Below are 23693 nucleotides of genomic sequence, written 5' to 3'. Positions count from 1 at the left end.
TAACTGAGATTCTGCCAAGATCACCATTTGTTAAGTCATAAAAGTAAAAAGAATTTACATGAGTTTACATCTTATTATTATAGAAAAGAATTACTAATTTTTTAAGAAGAATTCTTCATATAGTCTTGAATTTGTGACATTTTACATAAAAACTGTGTTAACATGGCATATAAGAGGAGTTCACAGTAAAAGACACTGAGCACACACTGCTGAGATTGTAATTTCCATTATCCGGTTTGAAAGCAATCATCTGAAGATTATTTGAGACATATACTTACTGTTCCCAACCTGGTCGACCACCACCTGGACGAGCAGTGTTTATTCTTACTGGACCTTGGAAACAAAAATAAACAAAACCAATAAGTAAATATAAAATTACAGGTTAAATAAAGTTAAAATTATTTTTTAAGGAAAAAAGTTCAAACCAAAATGATTTTACTCACCAGTTGTGGGGATCAATTGTCCATGCAATAATGACTGTCCAAGTAAAGATGGGGTTCCAAGTACAGGCACCTGGTAACCCTTTAGGAAAAAACCAAAAAGATATAGTTAAAAAAACAAAACAAAAAACTCTACTGTAATAATAATAATAAAAAATCTCCAAATTTAAAAGTCAGTGAAACTTACCTTCTCTTCCATAAGGGCAGTAATTGCAATTGAAGAGGCTCCCTTTGAATGTTCAGATGCAAGTGCTGCAGCTGGCAGTATTTTATTATCAGAATCCCTAGATAATAATATAATTTACAATACATTAAAAAGTCACCAGAAATGGAGGATTAAAGTTACAAACTTCCAGTTATATAAGATAAATAAGTACTTGAGACGTAATGTACAACATGATGACTATAGCTAACACAGCTGTATGGTATATAGGAAAGCTGTTAAGAGAGCATAGATCCTGAGTTCTCATCACAAGGGAAAAAATTTTTTTTTCCTTTTTATTGTATTTACACATGAGAAGACGGATGTTAGCTGAACCTACTGTGTTAATTATTTCACAATATATGTAAGTCAAATCACTGTACTGTATGCCTTAAACTTATACAGTGATGTATGTCAATTATTTCTCGATAAAACTGGAAAAAAATAGGCAATATTTTCCATATTTTTGAAAAAAATTCCATGTTACAAAGATCTGAGTCATATTTAAGAGGCCTCTATATATAATACTTGCAAAGTTTGAAAAATAATAGACCTGAAGGAAATGTCTGCATTACACAAATATTCTTATTTCGGGAATACATAATCCGTGATAATAGGATTATAAAGTTTACTTCTGCATGTAATGAGTAAAAATTATCAAAGGAAAATAAAGAGTAAAAATCACATCTTGTTACTGTTCATCCATCACACTTGCATTAAGATGAGTTACATCAAAGATGATGAAAACTTCTGGGGAAAGTGAGAGAGGACTGGACTTTTGAAGAGTTCTTCATATGTAAGTGAAATGTAAAATGAAGAAGCCTCCTTAAGTACAATCGGGCTTCCCTGGAGGCGCAGTGGTTGGGGGTCCGCCTGCCGATGCAGGGGACGCGGGTTCGTGCCCTGGTCCGGGAGGATCCCGTGTGCCGCGGAGCGGCTGGGCCCATGGGCCATGGCCGCTGGGCTTGCGCGCCCGGGGCCTGTGCTTCGCAACGGGAGGGGCTGCGGCGGTGAGGGGCCCGTGTACCGCAAAAAAAAAAAAAAAAAAAAAAAAAAAAAAAAAAAAAAAAAAAACTTTAGACAATTGAAAATGGGAGGACTACATACCAAAATTTATGGAGCACTTTAAAAGCAGTTCTAAGAGGGAAGTTTATAGTGATAAATGGCGTCCGGAGCCTGTGCTCCGCAGATGGGAGAGGCCACGGCAGTGAGAGGCCCGCATAACGCAAGAAAAAAAAAAAAAAAAACAAAAAACAAAGTACAATCTATGATAGATATAATAGAAATCGGTTCAGTTTTAAGACTAGTAAAGCTAAAAAAAAAAACTTGAGAGACAAAATAAAGTTAAGAGTAAATTCTACTTCCACCTCTACCACTAAATCAAAAGGGTAACCTTAGATAAGTCAATGAACTCTCTGGGCCTTATTCCCACTATTAATCAAATAAAAGGCTGAAATAGGTAAGTGGGATTTAAAAAAATTTTTTATTTTATTCAAGTATAGCTGATTTATAATGTTCTGTTAATTTCTGCTGTACAGCAAAATGATTCAGTTATACATATATATATATATATATATATACATTCTTTTTCACATTCATTTCCATTATGGTTTATTACACGATATTGAATATATAGTTCCCTGTGCTATACAGCAGGACCTTGTTTATCCATCCTATATATAATACTTTGCAGGGATTTCTTAAATATACTTGTAAAGGTCCTACTCCTAAAGATTTTGTTTCTGGGAACAAACCCCTGGCATCTAAAAGCTGGTTGATTTTTTAAGACTTTATGAGCCATTGGACTATAAAGGTCCCTTTCATTTCAGGAGTGGTAGGATTTAAGTGAGTTTTCACTACTCTCCTACATAATTATGCTCCAAAACAATTATTTCTTGACCTCTCTACTTCTACCAGTTTTTCATCCCCTCTTTCTCTATTTATCCAAATTGTTCTTAGTTCTGCATTCTAATACCACCATAAGAGGTGACCATAAGTGACCTCTCCCTCTTGTGAACTGCAGAGCTGTCATGGGATATTATTCAACATTTAATGTGACTTGCTGGCAATGTATATAGTTTTTGACCTTGGGATGCTTAATAATTTGCAAATGAATCTCCTTCATTTGTCTGTTCCTCCAGTAAAACTTAGCCATTTCTTTCTTTCTTTTTTTAAAATTTGGCTGTATCGTGTGGCTTGTGGGATCTCAGCTCCCCAAACAGGGATCAAACCTGGGCCCCAGCTGTGCAAGTGCCAAGTCCTAACCACTGCACTGCCAGTGAATTCCCAAAGACTAGGTCATTTCTTACAAGTCATCCACCTTACTGAGCACAGTGGGATGCAACAGACTGAAGGTCACTAAAACAACTGTTAAAGCAATATACAATTAAAAAAACTACATCACTGATCTCACTTGTTTCCTAACAGTGAGAAATACATAGACTTACCGAAAAGGTCCATCTGATTTTTCTGAGTGCACTGATATGGAGACTGTTGCAGTTATATCAGGTACAGGGGCTGGGGTAGAAGATGGATTTCCAGGCACAGGAGGGGCCAAGGAAGACTGATTAGAGGTTAATGAAGATATGGATGGAGCCGGGTGAGTTGATGATGTCACTGGAATCATCAGAGGATCTTGTTGTCTTGATATTGGAGATCTCATCAGAGGTTGTAGGTTCCGCTGAATGAGTGGTCTTGGAGGTGGTAGTGGGGGTGGGGGTGGAGGTAACTGTTTTCTTAGTCTTTTCGTATAACCAGTTTCATTTTTGAAGTTATTAACAGCCTACAGACACCAAACATAAAAATGCAGAAAAATGTAATGTAGTATTTACTCAAGTACGGTTAAATCAATTAAAAGATTTTAAAAATTTTTTCATAAAAAGTGATACAAATATAGCTACCTGTCGTAAGAACTTATTGGCAATTAAAGCATCAGGAGACACATCATTCTGATGACATGTTGGACATGTATGTTCATCTGATTCCAAGAGAGCTGTCCTTATACCTATGTATAAGATTTTAAATATTAACAAAAGCATAGTTAGGAACCCAGTTTTTACTGAATGAATTAAAAAGACAGTTTACATTTGTTCAGTTACATTACTGTTTTTCAAGCACACATCACTAACCTTTTCTATTCTTAGATTAAGAAATTTAAAAGTAAAATTTCTCGCCTGATAGCACTCCTCTGCTCTAACCTCTCTCTATCTTAAAAACTGAAGTAATGGATATAAGCTAAACAAACATTTAAATTGAGAGAAAAGATGCTCTTTCCCAAATACCATTCTCTTTGTTTAGCTAGTAATCGGAATATTATAGGGAAAAAAAAAGAAAAGAAACAGTCTAGAAAGAGACAAAAACATTATATGGCTAATATAGGGCTTTTAAAAAAGCATCACTTAGGAATTCCCTGGGGGTCCAGTGGTTAGGACTCCACACTTTCACTGCTGAGGGCCCGGGTTCAATCCCTGGTAGGGGAACTAAGATCCCACAAGGTATGTGGTGCTAAGAAAAAAAGCATCACTAGAAAAGGGCATTATAAATAACAGAAGCATTATTCAGGCAAGGAAATCAGAGACATCTATAGCACAGCAGGTAAGAACCAATACTAAATTATAGGTGCACTGACTATGCTTCAGTGTTGCAAAAAATCCAATCATAAGTGGTCTGTTAAATTCAAGACACACTCTGAAACAACTTTTAAGTGACCTCTTCTTGACTTTGGTCTTCACTGAAGAGGCCCCATAAAAAAGATTTGTATTCCAAAACTACCTTTATTTTGTGGCCATGCGACCAGGGATCAAACCTGCATCCCCTGCAGTAGAAGTGTGGAATCCTAACCACTGGACTGCAGGGAAGTCCCCCCAAACTATCTTTAGAAATGATAAAGACCAGAGCAGGACTGAGCAATGACATTTTCAGATGATGTAAGAAGGGACAAACTTAAGATAAGTGGCAGAAAAAAATCAAGTGCTAATAGAATATAAATGATTCACAAGTAACCCCCTGGCAAATGTTGGGTAATATCTTTACAGAGTAGTTCTCAATCACACTTAAGAATTTTAGAATAAGCTATTTTTCACATTCCTAGAAAGGGACTTAGATATCATTTAAAAGTACTTCTGGAATATCTAAAGCCCAAAAGGCTTTTAAATTTCTGTATACAATTTAAAACACAGAGGAAATAAAAATCCTACATTTTATAAAACCTCAGTAAAGTCACCTTGATGAAGGTAAAGAATGTGGTCAATTCTAATATTTAAAAGAACAAGGAGGTGGTTGTTTTTTTTAAAAAAAGTAGCAACAAGAAGTTATTAAATGCTCATTAATTTATCAATAATTCATATTATTAAAATATACAATATTGCTAACAGCCTTTCCAAGGAAATACACATACTCTAAATTATGTATTGTCAAAGATTCAACATTTCTTACATTCATCACAATAACTATTTCCACAGCATGGAATGACAACAGCATCAGTCATGATATCTTTGCAGATGAGACACAACAATTCATCTGGGATAGGATCATCTTCTTCTGAAGATGATGATGGTTCCTCTGGTAAAAAAGGTGGTTTTTCTTTTTTCCCAATTGCATATGCTTCTCTGTAAAAGAAAGTTTTAGTGTTTTAACGTTGTTAAGGCAAAGTATTTCCAAAAAAATTATATATACTCTACTATATCATAATGGGTACTTATAATTCAGTACAATGTCAAATCAGTTTATATAAGTGTGCACCTCCCAAAATAAGGGAGCAGTTATGAACATCCTCCCCTGAACAAAAAGATATAAAACAAAATCCAAGGGCTTCCCTGATGGCACAGTGGTTGAGAGTCCGCCTGTCGATGCAGGGGACACGGGTTCATGACCCGGTCTGGGAAGATCCCACATGCCGCAGAGCGGCTAGGCCCGTGAGCCATGGCCGCTGAGCCTGCGCATCCACAGCATGTGCTCCGCAACGGGAGAGGCCACAACAGTGAGAGGCCTGCATACCGCAAAAAAAAAAAAAAAAATCCTAAACAAGTATACCAAAAAAGAAAAAAAATGCTATGAAAGTGGCTAAAAGGATCTTCAAATCTGTAACTCTTAAGAACTGAGAGCCAGAGAAGTAAAGCAACACAATCAGTGCCACAAAGTTATATTTATATGGGTGGCAGAGACGGGATTTGAGCTTAAGCTATGACAACACCCTAATCACTGTTTTCTGTACTACCATGTTTCTTGGAGGAAAAAATTGTATTTTCTTCCTCCATAGTCTAACAGTCCCCAAAACCTGTGAAGGTACTAATGTGAATACCACAATATGGGAAACTAAAATTGGAACTGACATTACACAATTAAGGGGGATAATTCAAGGGAAATATGTCACTAATCACACCAGTAATTAATAGTCAGAATTAGACTTCAAAACAGTGGTCTACTATACTTAACATTTTAAGAGAGATTAATCTATTTATAGTCAATTAAGAAATATTCATGACTTAAATATTAAAAATATGTGTAAAAAATTTAAAGGAACACCTCATTAGATATTTATTTGGAGGTCCATTTTTCATAGAAATGTACTTTGCAGAAATATTGGGTATTAAATATATTAAAAACAAAAAACCAAAATATTCTATTCTCAAACTTATCACCAGTGCTTCCAACACCCTCATCTTTGTAATCAGGCACATTTGTAAAACACAGGAATTCCTAGAGAAATCCTTTCTGTTTCATTCAGGAACAGAGTGTGTTCATCTCAATGCTAAAATGAAAGAATCTCATCTGGACAGAGCAGGGTACCTTAGGTGTGTTATTTGTGTTGCAGTTGCTCCATAGACATCACCACGATTCCAGAAATATGTATCAATTTGCTTATGCCCCATTGTTCCCAATTTGTGAAAGAGGAGTCTCCCACTGCCCAAAAGAGAGAAAAGAAAAAAAAAAAAGAGGAGAAGAGAGAATAGAAAAAGAAACAGAAGAAGAGTCTAAGTTGCTTATCAGTGGTGTTAGTGGAGAAGGTGAAAGTTTCATTTAAAATATTTGGGTTCCCATTTTCCCCAGTATTTGCTGTGTGTTTGGCACAAATGGGCTTTTGTATTTCAGTATTCAAAAGCAATGAAGTTAATTATTAGTAGGGGTTCACAGGTGATGTTAATTTTTCCAACACAAATTTCTATTTAAATACTTTTATATCTACATATTATATTAGTATGTAGCCGTCTGCTCTTAAATTGTGTCTGTAAAAGTCATCAATTTCAACCTAAAGCTGTTTGGAATCATGTATGAAATGTCTGAATTAGAAACAGCGTAAAAACAAACTGCTCTAAGATGAACCACAAAAACACAGGATGGTAGACTGATAAAAAATAGATGGGAGTGAAGTTGAGAAAGTGAGTAGGGTTGGCAGTTTAGGAAAACATTAATTCTTATCTGTGAACTACAACAATGTATTTACTCAAAAACAATGTATTTACCTACTCAAAAACACAATCTTTTTTCAGTATCATTCTGTAAGCATAGCCATTTTCATCATCCTTACCTGCTCACCACATCTAACAATATAGCATGAAGCTGAGGAAAACTGTTCTTAAAATACATTTTGTCATTAAGAACATGGACATCTACCCTCTCAATTGATGTTTCTCAAGGTATGCCCTAAGGATCCCCTAAACTCATAATCTCGAGGACTTGTTAAAAAATGCAGACTCAAGAGTCTCATCATATAATCCCTGGGGGCGGCACAGGGTACCCAGGTTATTTAACACACTTTTGTAAGAGATTCTTATGCACGATTAAGTTAGCGAACAATATGCCAAAGAACACTTAATATTGTGTTTTATATTGTGAGACTTTACAACTGTTGATGGTAATCAAAAAGGTAATTAAATGTATTAATAAAAGCATATAAAATGGGAAGTTACCTAGTTGAACTATGCCTCTAGGTTTACTGTCTATTCATTTCATTAAAAACTGGCTCATAAAATAAAATCTGAAAACACATTAAAAATAAGCATTAAGGTATAGCTTACAGAGCTATAGCTGATCTGAACTAACAGTTTATAAAATAAACCACACTTCAGAATCTTAAGACTCACACAGTATATCCAAACTTATTCAAGATACCTCAGCATTTCCTTTAATCTTGGCACTTAAATTTGCCTTGATATCTTGCAGAACTTTTATTCTTAACCGTCCTGCTTCTCAGGAAGTTTAAGATACTTGTCTTGTTCTTTTAAAGGATGCAAACAGCATATAAGACTATGTGGGAGTATGTATGTGAATGAGGAAGAAAGCAGGGAATGACAGAAAAAGAAAAATTAGAAGACCACAAGGGAAGTGGCACTCACTGGCAGCAAAAAAACCCCAAATCCATTTTAAATTTGCTTTAAATGGAGCAGACTGCAGCCTCTCATTCTTAACACAGAAATGCAACATGTGGAGACTAAGTCTTGGTATACAACGTTCATAAAGAATCCAAGTAGCCAACTTACAAGCCCAAGGTTAAATAAAACACTATCACCTGGACTGACTGTAGCCTCCATAGATCATACCTAATTTGAATACTTACGCATCTATAGTTGGTATTGCATATTTTCCAGTGTTGGTAAGCATTGCACCTTTCATGTTAGGATCTTTCACCTCCATCATAAAACTTCTGGGAATTCCAGTGCTCTTTTTAATCCTAGGACCAGATTCAAAGTTCTTATCCTACATGTATGGGAAAGGAGAGAGGAGGAAGAGAAAAAGCAGTTACCTTTATTTAATGTTAGCTAACATGCAGTACTATCATATATGATCTCATTTAATCCTCACAAGAGCCATGTGAGGTAAGTACTATTATTACCTCCATTTCACAGAGAAGAAATAACAGGCTTGGAGAAATCAAGTAAATTGTTCACTCAGTGGCAGTGTCAAGATTTGAAGCCTGGCAGTTTGGCTCTAAAAGCTATGCTCATTTGCCATTGTAATAGAGAAGGCAGTATTTACCAAGAAAAATAATATGGCTAAGAAAAAATTTTAAGAAAAATAATGTGTATCATAGCTTCTACTTTGAACTTACCCCATTTGTTGGGCAATTCTTAATATAATGGCCAGGTTTACCACAACGGAAACAAGTATAAGATGGAGGTGGTGGACCTAGAGGTTTCTTCATGTAACTGAAAGGGGGAAAAAAAATTACATGTACACAAAGACTTGAAAAAATTGCTTTTGATATGGGGGGGGAGACCCCACCCCAAAGTACCTATTAGTATAAAGTATTTATGAACTTACTTGACTGGGTCGTATTCATGGCCAGATTGCGACATCATTGCTTTAATTTTATCTTCTTCAGAAGCATTGGCTTCAGCCAGATTGGCAGTCTGTTTAACAGGTAATTATTTGACACACACATTAGAAACACATTTAAGACCACACAGCCAAAGACAACACCACTCATCCTGTAAAGAGCAGTATCTAATCTTGCATAAAAACAGTTATTTACAAGTATAACCTAGAAGACGCACTGGGAGTTCGTTAGGTCATTACATGATGTTTGGGTGTCTATGGTGCTGAAGAAAGTCTTTCTGGGGGCACTCAAACCTTAGACCCTGTTTGTACCTTACATTTAAGATTTGCATACTACTCTTCTAAGAGTTAAAAACTGAGATTAAGCTAGGAGAGAAACACTTGATGTTTTTAAGTCTTAAAAATAGTTCAAGTGTCACAGCATTAAGCATCAAATGTCAAGCATATAACTTGAAGGTAGGGTTGGGGGTAGAACAACTGAACATAATATGCAGCAGATACTACAAGTCAGAAGGCTCTTTAGGTAGTGGTGTCAAATTTCAAACTAAGTGCAAAGCACATGCACTGAGCATTCAAATTTTAAATCCAACTCTCCAAAGATTTATGAACTTTAAGGTATTACATACAACAGTCTAGATATAAGCAGGGTCTAAGGGAGTGAGTCCTAATAACTTGAATCTTCAAGCATCTAGCACTCATATCAGCCATTCATTAGGTTTTAGCTTTACATTCATCCACAAAACAAGCAACCAGTTTTAACACTTTATTGTAATTTTATATACAAAGAATGCTTAACATTAACAGAGCTTAGAACAACAGCAACATTTACAGAAAACTGGATTACAGATGTCGAACAACTAATTTGTTTGAACCCAAACAGTAACTTACAGATAGTTTAAAAAAAAAAAAAACAAAAAACCCCCAAACCTCCAAAACTCCGCAACTGCTTCCCACAAAGAAACAATGGTAGGAATAGACCAAAACTCAAATATGGTCCTTACAGTACACATGAATTAAAACAGTGAACTATAAGTTGCTAAAGATGTTAACTCTATGCTAAACCACTTTGCATTAAAAAATTATAGAGATTGGTTTTAGCCCACTTCATGTTTTAGAATCATCAACTTTCATGTTTACTTTTCCCACAACAGGAATTTAAAAAGCTGTATTTGTTACTAGGACATTTTGGGGGATACATTCTAGGGGATAAGGACAAAACCTATAACAAAGCCAAAGACAAGATAGGGACAGCACTAATGGAAAACTCATCTAACTCATTAACCTCGGTTGCTAAATTTGGTTTTACATTTCTGATAGGGAAGAAACGATTTTTGGAAAACTGGAAAACTTCCTTCTTGGCCCTCAAAAATCTGCCTGATCTGTAATATTTGCCTTTTTTCCCCTAAAGGCACAATTTGAAAACTAAGTCTATTGTTTTAAAAATTAATCCATCACTAGTGCTTTCCCAAACAAAAGGTACACATTGTTGAGCAGAAAATTGCAAGCAATCTTATCGCAAAACATGGCATATACAATGATTTCAGGAGGTAACAATTTTCCCCTCTGCCAAACATACACATTGGTATATTCCTGCAAACAACTTTATACATTTACACAATTCATGTAGTCTGTGTTCAAACAAATTAGGTTGTTTAAAACTTTTTCTAATGCAGACAGACTACAAGTCTATAGCATAAAGAAACAATTGTATCACATTTAAAATGTTGACCTTCAAGGGATCAATTCAAATATTCAAGAAATAACCACACAATCGTCCGTGTAAAGGAAAGCTTCTATTTTGGCTGCGTAAAGTCCACATAATTTACAGCCAAAACCAGGGAATTCCTCCAGAAATTTGTTAGTTTCCAATGTATAATTAAACAAAATGTATGAGGGGAAAAAAGCCAGTAAGTGTAGCTTCATGTGTTTCTTCTGTCTTGAAGATGAACAATACTCCAACATTATGGTGAAGCTGATTTCAAAATACTCCCCCTATCTTCTCAAAACAGCAACTACTCTTTACAGGATAGTAATAGTATGTACAATGTGTCTGCAAAATATCTCCTCCCCCAACCCCTCTTAAAACACTGTTCCACATTAAACAAACAAAAAAAATACGATGTTAGAAAAAGATTTATATTTTCAAGAATATATATATATATATATATATACCTTCGTAAGCTGGGCCAGAGAAATAGACGCAGAAGAGTCATCAATCTGTTCACAAAAAATTAAACACACATTCAAGTTCCACACTGAAAACATCTGAAAGTGATCATTTAGTCCCTACTGCCACTTAATGTTCAAATACTGGGCATTTTTCTTAGACGTTTTCTAAAGAATGTTATCTTGTTTTAAAGCTGAAATGTAACTCAACCCACTTATCCTTCTCCACACATCCCACATACAGTAAATAAAGGCTAACCGTTGATAGGGACTCAATTACAATGAGAAAACAGGGTAAAACACTATATCACATAGGAAACCTGTTCAGAGTGGTGGTTTAATACTAAGTAAGAGTCCCATGGCTATCAATGGTCTCTAAATTTGATAATGCTCAAGACAATGTACACTAGAAGAGAGAATAAGAAATCTTTCGAACTTTCCCGTAATGCCATTATATAACACTGTAAAAACAAGCAGCTCTTTAAAGGCTCAGAGAATTGCTTTAATAAAACAGGTTCCAGATAATTGCTACTTTTTTCTTCTTTGAGTATGTACTGCTCAGTCTGAATAAGTTCATTTATTCTCCCATACAAAGAGTAACAATAGCTAATCTTGCCAAAGAAACCACAGCTTTATCAGGGCAAAGATGTTAAGCCAAATAAAGGGAAACAAAAGGTACCCCGGGGCAGGGCAAACAGAGCAGTTACAGAATGGACTTTAATATGCAGAGAAAAGAAAGTTAATTTAATCAAACAGAGCAAATATTAAACATGGATATAAAAGGGCTTTAAAAAACATTTTTTTTCAAATGTGACATTTAAAACTTCTTATTGTTCCCCTGAATATGTTATTAATCAGTTTAAAAAGAATGTTTATGTATGTGTGTATGCACACACCTTCGGCCTCTAACTCTAAAGATATGATTTACCTACAAGTGTACCAAAATGAAAACATTATTAGCTTCCTATGCAGTAAGTGGGCCGCTTATTCGACATGTTATAAATTTCTCATGCATTATTGGTCAGAACTCTTCTTTAAAATGGAGAGAGTGTAACAAGATGTCTGCATCAAAGAAAAAAAAGTGAGTCTTCATCATGTATTTTTCAGGTATTCCAGAGAACTAAGAGTATTAAAATAAAAGCAGCATGACTTAGAGCCCCAAACAGAAATGTAATCAGTTTCGATATGAAGTTCTTAGCCCAATGCCCACCACAGCAGTAATTCAATAAATGGAAACAAAACTCTGTTGGCTAAATTTAAAATACATCTTATCAATATCTTAAGAGTTTTAAAAGTTAGTTTGATGGATATTATTACTGGGATATTTATTTAAACAAAAGGTTCTTAGCTCCACATTGAGGGACTACAGAGTCCATAATGCACTAATCCCACATACATTCCGAGCCATATAACCCACCAGTGGGTTCTCACTCTCGTGCAGTTTTGAAGTGTTCTTTCCTTAAAGAACGAGTATCTCAGGAGGTAAATTTAAAAAAGAAAAATTGAAAGAACACATAAATAGACTATTTTTATCCAGAACAAATTCTGACCTATTCAATCTATTTTGAAGAGGGTAACATTTTATTGATATATCAACCAGGAATTACCTGAATTTTAAGAAACAAGGACTGAACAAACTGCTGTCAATCAATGAAATTAATAGCCTTTAAAAATAGCCTATTACTGTCTAGAATATGCATACTGATCATTTCCTTAGAAAGAAAGCAATCAGTTATATCACCCTTTTTTATTGCTGGAACTAAAAAACTAACATTTTTTTGTTCTTCCCACTCCTAAGATATAGCTGTCTTTCTGTTATTACGCTGGGCTTTCCTATCCTTTCTTTTAGATTTCTGCCAACCTGTTATTAGTAGTGTATATTTATCTGGTTAAAAGTGGTTTCAGATATTCAACAGCATCTACATCACCTTTTTCCACCAAATAATTCCTATAACACTTCAATACCTTATAATACACAAGTCAAATTTACCACAAATTTAGAAAGGCATCCAATTGTTTTCTAAATATAGCAAGGTACTAAGAAATAAGTGTAAAATGCTGACAAGAAATGCTTTAGAAACTAGGAATTTATACGTACTAAACATCAATAAATACAGTAACTTTCAGATTAAAAAAAAAAACGCTACTTAAAAAAAATAGTCTCCAAAAACACTGATTAATGCACACCATAGACATCAAAATTAACCCACATTCTCACATCTAATTTGTGGTCTTGCATCTGGAAGCAAGAATCTGAAATCTTTTATGCCAACTATATTTGCTTGAAATTAAAGGATCTTACAAAATGTAAGCAGGAAGAACCCGCAGCTTTGGAGTACCAACATAGAAGGATGACTACAAACAAAAGTTGTGGAATACAGATAGGAATAGTCATCCTTGATTAGAGCTGGCTTAAATTATCAAAAGTGTACATATATTTACTTTTACTAACTAGAATTTAAAAATCTGGTTTAGTGATTCTGTCTTAACTGGCTTTTGTGAATTTGCACAATGCACGTAAGTCTCCTAAGATGGGCACTAATTACACTTTATGAATATATTCTCTCAGATCTTAAATGTCAGCAAGTGTACCCCAAGCAAATAAATGATGGGGATATTACGTTACTTAATATCTCCACTTAAAATTATTCTACCTAAAAATCAAAGCCACTTTTAAAGTTATTTTTTAAAAAAAGAAGAAAGAAAAGAGAAACCTAAATAAGCATAAAATAAACTGCTTCTTGTAAGTGTAATACAGACATGCCAGGGAACACACAAGGCTAAAAGAACGTTAACTTTATTTATGAACATGTGATCTGTTTATACACATGCTAATAAACAAAAAGGAAATAATTGTTTTCAAGAAATAAAACTTCATCTGAATTAGTTTAAATACTATATAAAATGTACTTTATACAAAATGTGTTACATTAACTACTACAGTCACCAGTATAGTCAATCTGATTTGTGCTAGCATTTGGATACATAAAAATCAGTTTTAAACCAATCACCAGCAAAACAGAAACTGTGGACAGTCTTTACAGCATTACGCTTTAACCCCCCCAAAAAAACCCCATATACCCCAAAGAGGGGGGAAAAAAACCCCAAAACACTAAGAGTTGTGATTTTTGAATCACTATATTTAGTTCCATGAGAACTAAAGGCCATATACTTTATAGAGAACAAGTCCAAAGTTCAGATATTCTATGTTATCATGTTTAAGATCCAATGATCCAAGGTTAGTGAAATGCCTGATACACAATTAAAAGATCAGTAGCATTTTAAAAGGATAAAGTTGAAACAGCAAGCAATACCCTTAAATTCTACGTGAAGATTTCAGACATCTTGTATTGTGTAAACATCAAGCCTGAGCAGTCAAATGTTTAGAGAACCATCAAGTTTTACAGAACCCAATTACTACAGATCTCTGTTCTGAAACGGATGTTTCACCCCACAACTTAGGAATGCTGCTACCTGTCACTTAAAAGCTCAAAGTCAAAATGGTGTCATACTTAAGGTTAAGATGTTACCCTGGTTAAGGGGAGTTACCTTTGATAAGCTACAGCTTTCAGCTGGCTTACAATTAATGCAGCATTTTAATATCTTATAAGAAACAGGAAATATTTTAATTTGGACAACTGAGCAGACTAGAGAAGTAGAAGACCTCTGTTAAAACTTGAGAACGATGTACTCAATTGTATAAAATCATCAAAATCATCGACGAGACACTGATAATACTTGTAGGGGGCCCAATTCCAGGTTTCACTTTACAGTACAGATATAAACAAAGAATAGGAGCTCAAAATTGCCAAATAAAGCAAAAGTAAATAATAAAAGCTGCATCCATGGTCTCTGGAAAGCTCTTTTCTATGACGTGTCTAAAACTGGAGAAAGTATCAAACCTTAAATATATGCTTTGGATGTTGCTAATGCATTTTTCAAAGCCATCAATCAGGCAGAAAAAAAACCAAAAACCAAAAAAAACCAAAATCCAAAAAAAGAAAAACTAAGTGATACAACGTGAAAATGGCAAAATATACACTCCAAACATTTTTTATTGCAAGAAACAAAAAGCACACAACAGCCTGTACATACATACAAAATACTAACTATAGACAGACAGATGTAGAACATGTTACCATGTTCATTAGTGTAAAACCTACATGATCTAAAAAAAGATCATACATTAACTGTACAACACAGCGTCATACAGGAAGAATGCTATCATATTTAATATGAAACAGTGTTTTTTGGGCATAAACTACCCATTTCTACAAAATAAAGTGTGCAAGTTATGCCACATATATCCATATTCAACTGAGCTGTAATCAAATACATCTTATTTACAATATGTACTATGATCAGTTGGATATTAAGTTCTAAAATGATTTACTTCACTGCTACATTATAAAGGTAAAAGCAATGTGTAGAAAAAGTGTGAGATTGTGTTTTTACATACTGCTTTTGAAGTTCCCATCACTGGTTCAGTTCGACTTCTAAAACGACAAAAAGAAAAACAGCATTAGCTCTCTGTGAGTAGCTATTAATGAATTTTTGTGATAAAAACATCTCTCTAATCACACATTTTTAGGAACACAATTTTTCCTTGGCATAAAGATTTTAAAACAGCCAATTTCAGAAGTAATAAACACACTACCTTGATTAATTTTTACTATCTTTGAACAGTTTAAGATGCATTTCTGGTTTAAAAAAAAAAATCCATACTGGGGAATTCTAGAATAGGTGTGTATCTTGCCACTTATACAATAAATGCTTTCTGAAAGGTAGTATGAGGATTTTGTTATTTAAGAAACTTTGTCGTTATTTCTTAATAGATTGAACAATAATATTATTCCTCAGTTTCTTAATAGGTACAGATGGGAATTTTCATACATCGGATTTCCTTAAAGCAAGACCACTGTTGTTGACATTTTTTAATTTGGATCCCTGAGAAATTGCTGTGCTCCAAAAACTAAATTTCAAATCCAGAAAGACAGGTTGGCAGTTTAATTTTTAGAAAAAGTCTCAAGACAATGACCAAAGACTAAATAAGAATTCTAAGTTCCAAAAAAATCAACAGTCTGACAGTATTTCAGTTAAAAGAATAAGTTAAATAAGTTGGTTATGGAGAACTGAACAAATTGATTTTTAAAATACATACACAAATAAGCTCAAGGAGAAATTCCTTTAAAAGTCCACATAGAAAAGGGGACAAGAGTCAAGGTGCTAAAATACAGCCTTTAAATGCTTAGTTTTAGTTTTAAGTTTATGCTATCCTGACTACAAAGAAATGTCAGACAGCGTATGAATGGAGTTTCTAAATCTGTGCATGATTTGGAAGTCCTGAGATAAAAATGAAGTTTTAATTTACTAGTATTTGCTCAACAAATTCAAAGGCACTTCACGAGGCAAGTATATTACAAAGGAAATCATATACATAGTGAATTCACATTTAATTCTTTAAGGGGCAACTATTTTCCCTAGTATTGATACTTTGAACAATTCTCTCCCCAAAGTCTCTGAATATCAAAAAAATCTACTGAAATCGAACGTTTGCTATTTTTAAAAAGCACTTGGTAAATTAAGGAATAACTTCACACTAGATTCTAGGAATTAATTCTTCTCTTACAATGTCTCAAAATTACGTAAAGTAAAAGGCACATAGTTCACTTGGTATTTACAGGAAAAAAAAAAGTATTCAGCTTTTTAAGTTGTTGCTATACAGAAGATATTACACAAAAGAACCTCCAAATGTTAATGTATGGAATATAACTTTACACTAAACTAATGAGAATATTGTTACCTCATGTGGACAATGAGAAAACTTGTCCACATGAGGTAAAGCTCCAGGAAATGACTATTTTCCCTCAATTCCAAAACACATTCCATTTCCTAGAACTGGCAAATTCTAGAATGTTTCATTGACCAAAAGCAGAATTTGCCAGAATTTCAAGTAAGGTAAAAATCTCTATGCTTTAAATAGCTCAAGTTGTTACCCCTTTCACATATTGTAATTGTTATCACCACTGAAATTTCAAGAAAGCAGAGAAAGTTAGATATAAAGTTTTAATCCTGCCCCTTTAGTGAATTTCTTAAGCTCTAGACCACTCTTAAGATATTACCGCATTCTTACTCCAATAAAGGGCATTTACCATGTGCCAGGCACTATTTAATTCCTACAACTCCCTGGAGTTAAATACTCATATCCCTATTTTATTTTGAGGAATCTGAGTCACAGACTTTAGGTAACTTACCCAAATACAACTTCACACAACTGGTGGGAAGTAGTAAATGGAGTCAAACCTAAGCCTGATTCCAGTGTCTGTGGCTGCTTCCCAACAAAAGCCCCGTACTGATTAGGAACAAATGTTAGCATTACTGAATACTCTTGATGCTGACAAAACATTTAGGACAGATCTCTTAACACAATTAATATACATTTCTGTAGTGAAAAAATGGTAGGGGGAAAAAGTGTACAGGCAAATAAAAACCGAAGAAGGGTTCAGAAATATTTATTAACTAATTTGAACATCGTTTTCTTGTCTTTGTAAATATTACCTATACAGAGCAAAAAATCTTTCTAACAGCTCTTACTCCTAACTAGAGGTTAAGTTAGCTGGGGGAAGAAAGCAGGAAAAAACAAACTCATCCTCACAATTTTAAGGGTTAAGAAGACATACTTATTAGGGTAAAGTAATGAGTTCAGTTCTAAAATACAATTGTTCTTTCTCACAAAAAAAGTCTATTTTGAGAACTTAAACATGGGATTTAATAAATACTTACATAACGTATGTCTTGCTTGTAGATTTAACACCTCCAATAGGAATTCTTCTAACAATTACAGATGAATTCTTAGGAATTAGAGCATTATCATCAGTATATTCTGTAAATAAAAAGATAAAGATTTGAATTTCTATTTGGGATTTGGATAATTCATAGTCCTCAAGAAATAGAAAACTTCAACCAGACATAAATGTTATGGGAAATGATCTTAAATATAAAGGAGCATTACTAACTACATGCTCCTTACATCTAGATTACTGAAATTGCCAGAACAAATATCCAAAGCCATAAGGGGTTTCTCTTAAAAGGACACCCAATAGTATCAGCAGGTTCTTGGCTCTGGCACCTCTACTTTTGTGGAACCCCAAATCTCAGTAAGACTAAGTCATTCTCTATTTAGCCAGTAATGCAGAGCATCTGAACTATATGAGAAAAAGCTGTTATTTAGAATGCAAACATTCTATCTCTCCTAGGCCCTAAACACAGTATTACTGGGGAAGACACAGTAAAAAATTAAAATATGACACGTCAAATACAGAATAAAGGGTTTTGTAATAAAGAATTAAAAGTGGATGCAACTTTGGATAGTATGTTGATTCAAGGAAGGCCCCTCTGAGGAACTGACATGTGAGACTAAGAAGCCAGCAAGATGTGCAAAAACACCGGACAAAGAATGTTTCAGGTAGAGGGAAAAGCATGTGAAAAAATGACACAAAAAGGCCAGAAGAGCTGATGAAAATGAAAGAATGACTTGAAATACAGGTAGAAAGGTACACATTATATATACTGATTCATATCTTGTTTCTAAGTACAACAGGAAGCCACTGAAGGATTTTAAATAAAAATGATGACAATTTTAAAAACAATATTAAAAACAAAGATAACTCTGGTATCTACATGGAGAATGAACCTGCATGGGAACAAGAACAGAAACAGGGTGACTAATATGGAGATTGCTGCGTAGTTTAGGTAAGAGAGAATAATGATCTGTTCTGGAATGTGACAGAAAAATCAAGAGTCAGAGTGTTTTGAGGTAGAACGAAGGCTTTCGGATGGATGCGGGGGCAGAGATGAAGGTGAAAGAGGAATCAGGTATGAATTCCTGGGTTCCTGGCTTAAGCAACTGGATGAACAAGGGTGTCACTTTCTCAGAAGACAAACAGGGAGGAAGAATTTTTCTACTTTGGACTATTGCTTGCAATACTTTTCTAAGAACGAAATTAAAAAAGAAGCTGGACCAATGAATTCAACTATGGTTAAAAAAAAAAAAGATCTGCTATGAAAGGAATTTGTAACATTACCAAAAAGAAAAATAATCCACTACAGGGAGACAGATATAAAAATGTACCCATCTCCCTTAATCACACAATCAGGTATCAGGGTTCACTCTTTTAAGATTACCGAGTTTACCTGATTCACTAATGTTACTCAGCACCTAGGGGCTGACTACCACTGTTCTAATTATTTTAAGTTTATCACATATGTAAGCACTTTAAGCTTTTATATATGTATCAGCTCTATTATTTTTAATCACACTATTACTATTTCCTGTTATAAACTAAAGTGTTCAGGAAAGGACTCTTTTCAGTATATTTCAGGTAGTAAGCTGTATCTTCACAAGTATCCAATTAGAGTGATGCAATTTCCTATATTTCGCATACCAATGTAAGACTACCATCATTATCTTTTGCATAGTTCAGGATAGTCCCAAATTCCAAGAAAGCTCTGAGTAAGAAAAACTGGGAGCAGGGGAGATGGGGTATCTTCTAAAAATTCTGGAACCAAAACTTGGTGTCAAACAGGACAGTTAAGCTTCTGCCTATGTAACAACCCTCAAAAGAGTTCACTGTGGAAACAAATAGCAAATATGTTCATGAGCTCTCCAATCCAACTTATTCATTTGATCAACACAGTGCTCTGTCAAGCTTGAAGTCTGGTGCCCTGATGCCACATGCTTTCTAACTGAACTTTTAAAGTATCTGAGTTACACTGATGATTTCTTACCCTCTAAATACCTCCTTAATAAGTAGCCTGTTAACTTCAAAAGACCCTTTCTATGCAACACTGTCATTTCGGATCCAAAAACATGAAGACTATGGATGAAATGAAAAACAAGATGAATTTAAGAAATGGAGAAACAGTCTTGAAAATACTTCATCCTCAGCTTCCAAATCTTTCACACTAAGTTCAGGATAAAGGTTGTTTTGTTGTGTGTGTGTGTGTCTGTGTGTGTGTGTTTTTTTTTTTTTTGGAGGGGGATTGCAAATAAGCAGAAAATTAGGAAAACAAGTTTATTCAGGAAAAACATTTAAAAAGATAATTTGAGATTCATTTTGAAATACAGTCTAGAAATAAAGAAGAATTCTTAAATCTAAAACATGAAATTCTGATCCAAGCATTTTAGTCTAATTAAGATGTAAGAGTCCTAAACATGGACAGATTTCCAAAACTGTAAGGAAAGTTTTATAGAAACATGATAGAAATATTAATTCAAACAAACGAAAGTGATCCAGTTTGGCATTCTTTCCTAGGCAATCTCCTAACTAGGAAGCTATATTTATTCCGTCCTCTTTAATTCACTGGACGGTGCTAAAACCAAGTGGCATTCTTACTCAGCTACCTTGTGACACTGGATGCTATTTCTCATAAAACTCATTAAGTGCCTAGCTATCTTTTTCTCTCCTAATTTGAGGACTGCATAAGATGCAAATTTTCTCTTCTCTTAACCAATCTAATAGCAAAGCTTTCTCCAATAACGACAGTTCACAAATACATAAAAAATATGCTGCTGGGCAAAGCACTTCCCTGCTTTCAGCGTCTGTAAAAATAACGTATCATATAATTGCCTGGCTTAGGAAAAAAAACAACACATGACAAAACTCTTAAATTCATGGACAAGAATTCCATCAACAATAATTTACTCCAGTTTAACAAAGTTGTTATCATTAGGTGGAAAAGATGGACAAAGTCTAGCCTTAAATGATGAAATCCTGTTATACTCCAGTAAAATATGAAATTGCGTAGTATGTGATTAAAATTGCCTTAATATTCTCTAATTTCATTTATATTTTCTTTCCTCTCATTCTTTAAGTATCACTAACATATAAAGATGGCCTAAAATTCGTGTAAATCCATCTGTTCAGTTAAGCGTGACTATAATGCTTAAGGGATGCTTTTGTAGCCTTAAAGAATACCTTCTTTAAGGTATTTTCTTGAATAATATTTTTAAAAGCTGTTTCTCAACTGTTCATGATCCCCAATAATTTTCCCACATAATTACAATTACTAAAGCCTCACATGAAGTGTCCCTTAGGTCTGATACACTGAAAAAAGGCGGGGGGAGTGGAGACTATTCTTTCACGTGTTATCACGTGTTATATAAAGTTCTTCCTTACTGAGTATTTTTGGGTTGTGATATGCCAGTAGTAGTTTCTTAACATAACACAATTATAGTTATGTCTGGATGTACTGATAAATGGAAAACAGCTCTTGTACATGACAAGAGTTACTCTACCTACCAAACTATATGCTAGACGTGGGGGCCCCCCAAATTTCAACTAAAAGAACCCATGTTCCACCTTAAGCCAAATGTAGTGATCAATGAAATACCCTAACGAGCACTTCACTTTACTTCTCATCCCATCAGTAAAAATCAAAAGACTGACCTACTAAAAACTACACATCAGCATTACAGTAATGTGAAAAAGAAACCAAAACAAGCTCAAAGCCAGGATCTGAAAAGGCCATTTTGTGTCATTCTCATACCTATGCTACATTCTCAATATTGTATAAAATGCTTTTAAAAAGGAGAAAGAACTTAAAGATTCCAGTGAGTGGCTTCTATAAATAAGCTACTCATATGGTAGCAGCCGACTATTTTTCAGTATCCTAGTATCAACATAATCATGTAAAGTCTAGCAATTACTATTTAAAAAAAGAAAAACCTGTACTTTTGATCTTTACGAAATTGCTAAAGTTTAAGAGTAATGTGATGAACTAAGAGTTCAACTACCTAATTACTGCATTACTAATTCTGGAATTTACAAACAAGACAAAAGTGGTCACACCAGAATATACCAAGTTCCAAAAGCAATTCCAACATTAAAGACTGGCTGGATTAAATCCTCTAAAACATTAAAGTGAGGATCTTTCACCACAATGCAGGCAACTCCAAAAATTAAAACTAACTAAATAAATCAGGGGAGGGAGAAGAGAACATAGAATTTGCCATTAAACCCCCAAACGTGCTTAGGTTAGAAAGTTAGAAAAGTATCCCTAGTGCTGCTTTAACAAATAAGCAGCCTGGCTTATGCGCTCCTCCCCTCCTTCTGAAGAAAAACAGGTTAGAAAACGCCCCAGGGCAAGCACTCAGAGAACCTGGACGACACCCCCATCCTGTGCCACGGAAATCCTCGTTTTAAAAAATCATTTGGGAGGAATCATCAGACTTTGCACGACTGGGGATCAGCCTGTTCCAGATGATCCAAGCAGGCAGAAATCAAGTAAGTCAAACTCCAGGGCCGACTGCTGCAACCCTTGGCTATCAATGAAAGTCGTCCCCAAAGTGTTTGAACGAACAGTCCCACAAGAGACATCATGGCGGTTAGTCTCCTGCCAGGCACCTCGCCACCAGCATCTCTCTTCCACCAGCGAGGATCTGGAGCCCCTGTGGCTCTTACCTTCTTTCGTCTGCGCGTTGGTGATCTGCAGGTCGCAGTCGGCAGCTTTCAGCTTCTCTCTCCCCATAATCTGCTTCTTTAAATCGCAGAGGGAGATGTGGAGCCCATCAAAGGTGACGGTATCATAATTGAGTTTAGAGGAAAATTTATAATGCACACAGGACATGGTGCCAAAGGATTCCTCAGGTTCAGCGAGGAGACGTGGACACGCTCAATATATGTATATTTATAAACTTAAGAGCAAAATATGTACACACACAGAACACTCAAGAGACACCGAAGGACCCTAAGGCCTCAGATTAAATAACCCCCCCAGCCACAAGCGGGGGTTCGTAAAAACAATAATCCAGAACACCCCCCCCCGGATATTCAAAATCGCTTCATGTGGGAGGAGGAGGACGAGGACGGGGCAGGGGGCAAGCGAGAATCCGCCAACGGGCACAATGTCACCCCGCTGGGTCCCCCTCGCTCATGCTAAGGGCCGGCAGGAGACGGGGGCAGGCGGTGCAGTCAGTAGCGGTCAGTCCACACGTTAAAGTCCGAGCGACCCCGCGGGGTCAGGGGTCCATAGCGCGGCCGCACCTCCCGGTTGGTCTCTCTCTCCGTGGACGGGGGTGACCCAGGCCCCGGGAGAAGGTTGAGGGGAGAGGGCCTAGGCCCGGAGTCCACGAGCGGCCTCTCGCCTCCTCCTGGCTTCCGGACGACCGGCGTCGGCTGCCCCAGGCCCAGGCCCCCGCCACACACAGACCCCTTTCGCCTGCTCCCCGGAGGCCACGGGCGGCCCAGCGGCCTAGGCCGAAACGCGCGGTCGGCGGAGGAGAGGCCTTCCCGCAGGCCGCCCCCAGCTCCGCCTCTCCCCCGCCGCCGCCGCCGCCGCCGCCAACGCCGCCTCAGACACAAAGCCGGTACTAGGCCTCGGCTAGGCCTCGCAGCGCCTCCTCACCACCCCGGGCCCCAGCCAGCGGCCGGGGGGCTTCGGCTGACCCTGGCGACACCGCCGAGGCTCCCTGACGCTTCCTCTCGCCGACTGCTCCGCGCTTCTCTCGCCTTTCGCTCCCGTCGCCTTTCGGCCCAGTGCCGCAAGATTAGGCCCGGAAACCGCCGGGCAACGGCGAGGGCTCCGCCGGCTCTCTTTTTGTTTCGCCCCCC

The 23693-nt window shown here is 36.1% G+C and overlaps 1 protein-coding gene across 2 annotated transcripts in view; it reads right to left on the bottom strand.

Moving 5' to 3' along the window:
* Window positions 1-22710, bottom strand: part of RBBP6 (RB binding protein 6, ubiquitin ligase) — a 31059-nt gene extending 8349 nt beyond the window's left edge. For both annotated transcript variants that reach the window (XM_007449992.1, XM_007449993.1), the window contains exons 1-13: window positions 22545-22710; window positions 17866-17965; window positions 15542-15578; window positions 11089-11133; window positions 8902-8990; window positions 8690-8786; window positions 8198-8337; window positions 5077-5249; window positions 3543-3646; window positions 3090-3424; window positions 628-724; window positions 444-522; window positions 279-333 (exon numbers count right to left, since the gene is read on the bottom strand). In XM_007449992.1, coding sequence (XP_007450054.1) covers window positions 279-333; window positions 444-522; window positions 628-724; window positions 3090-3424; window positions 3543-3646; window positions 5077-5249; window positions 8198-8337; window positions 8690-8786; window positions 8902-8990; window positions 11089-11133; window positions 15542-15578; window positions 17866-17965; window positions 22545-22710 — 1517 coding nt within the window. The remainder of the gene's footprint in view (window positions 1-278; window positions 334-443; window positions 523-627; window positions 725-3089; window positions 3425-3542; window positions 3647-5076; window positions 5250-8197; window positions 8338-8689; window positions 8787-8901; window positions 8991-11088; window positions 11134-15541; window positions 15579-17865; window positions 17966-22544) is intronic.
* Window positions 22711-23693: the final 983 nt, after the last annotated feature.

The sequence above is a fragment of the Lipotes vexillifer genome, unplaced genomic scaffold, assembly GCF_000442215.2.
Source record: "Lipotes vexillifer unplaced genomic scaffold, Lipotes_vexillifer_v1.1 scaffold811, whole genome shotgun sequence".
Taxonomy (NCBI): domain Eukaryota; kingdom Metazoa; phylum Chordata; class Mammalia; order Artiodactyla; family Lipotidae; genus Lipotes; species Lipotes vexillifer.
The sequence above is the reverse complement of the archived record's forward strand: the minus strand, read 5'-3'. Positions and strand labels throughout refer to the sequence as shown.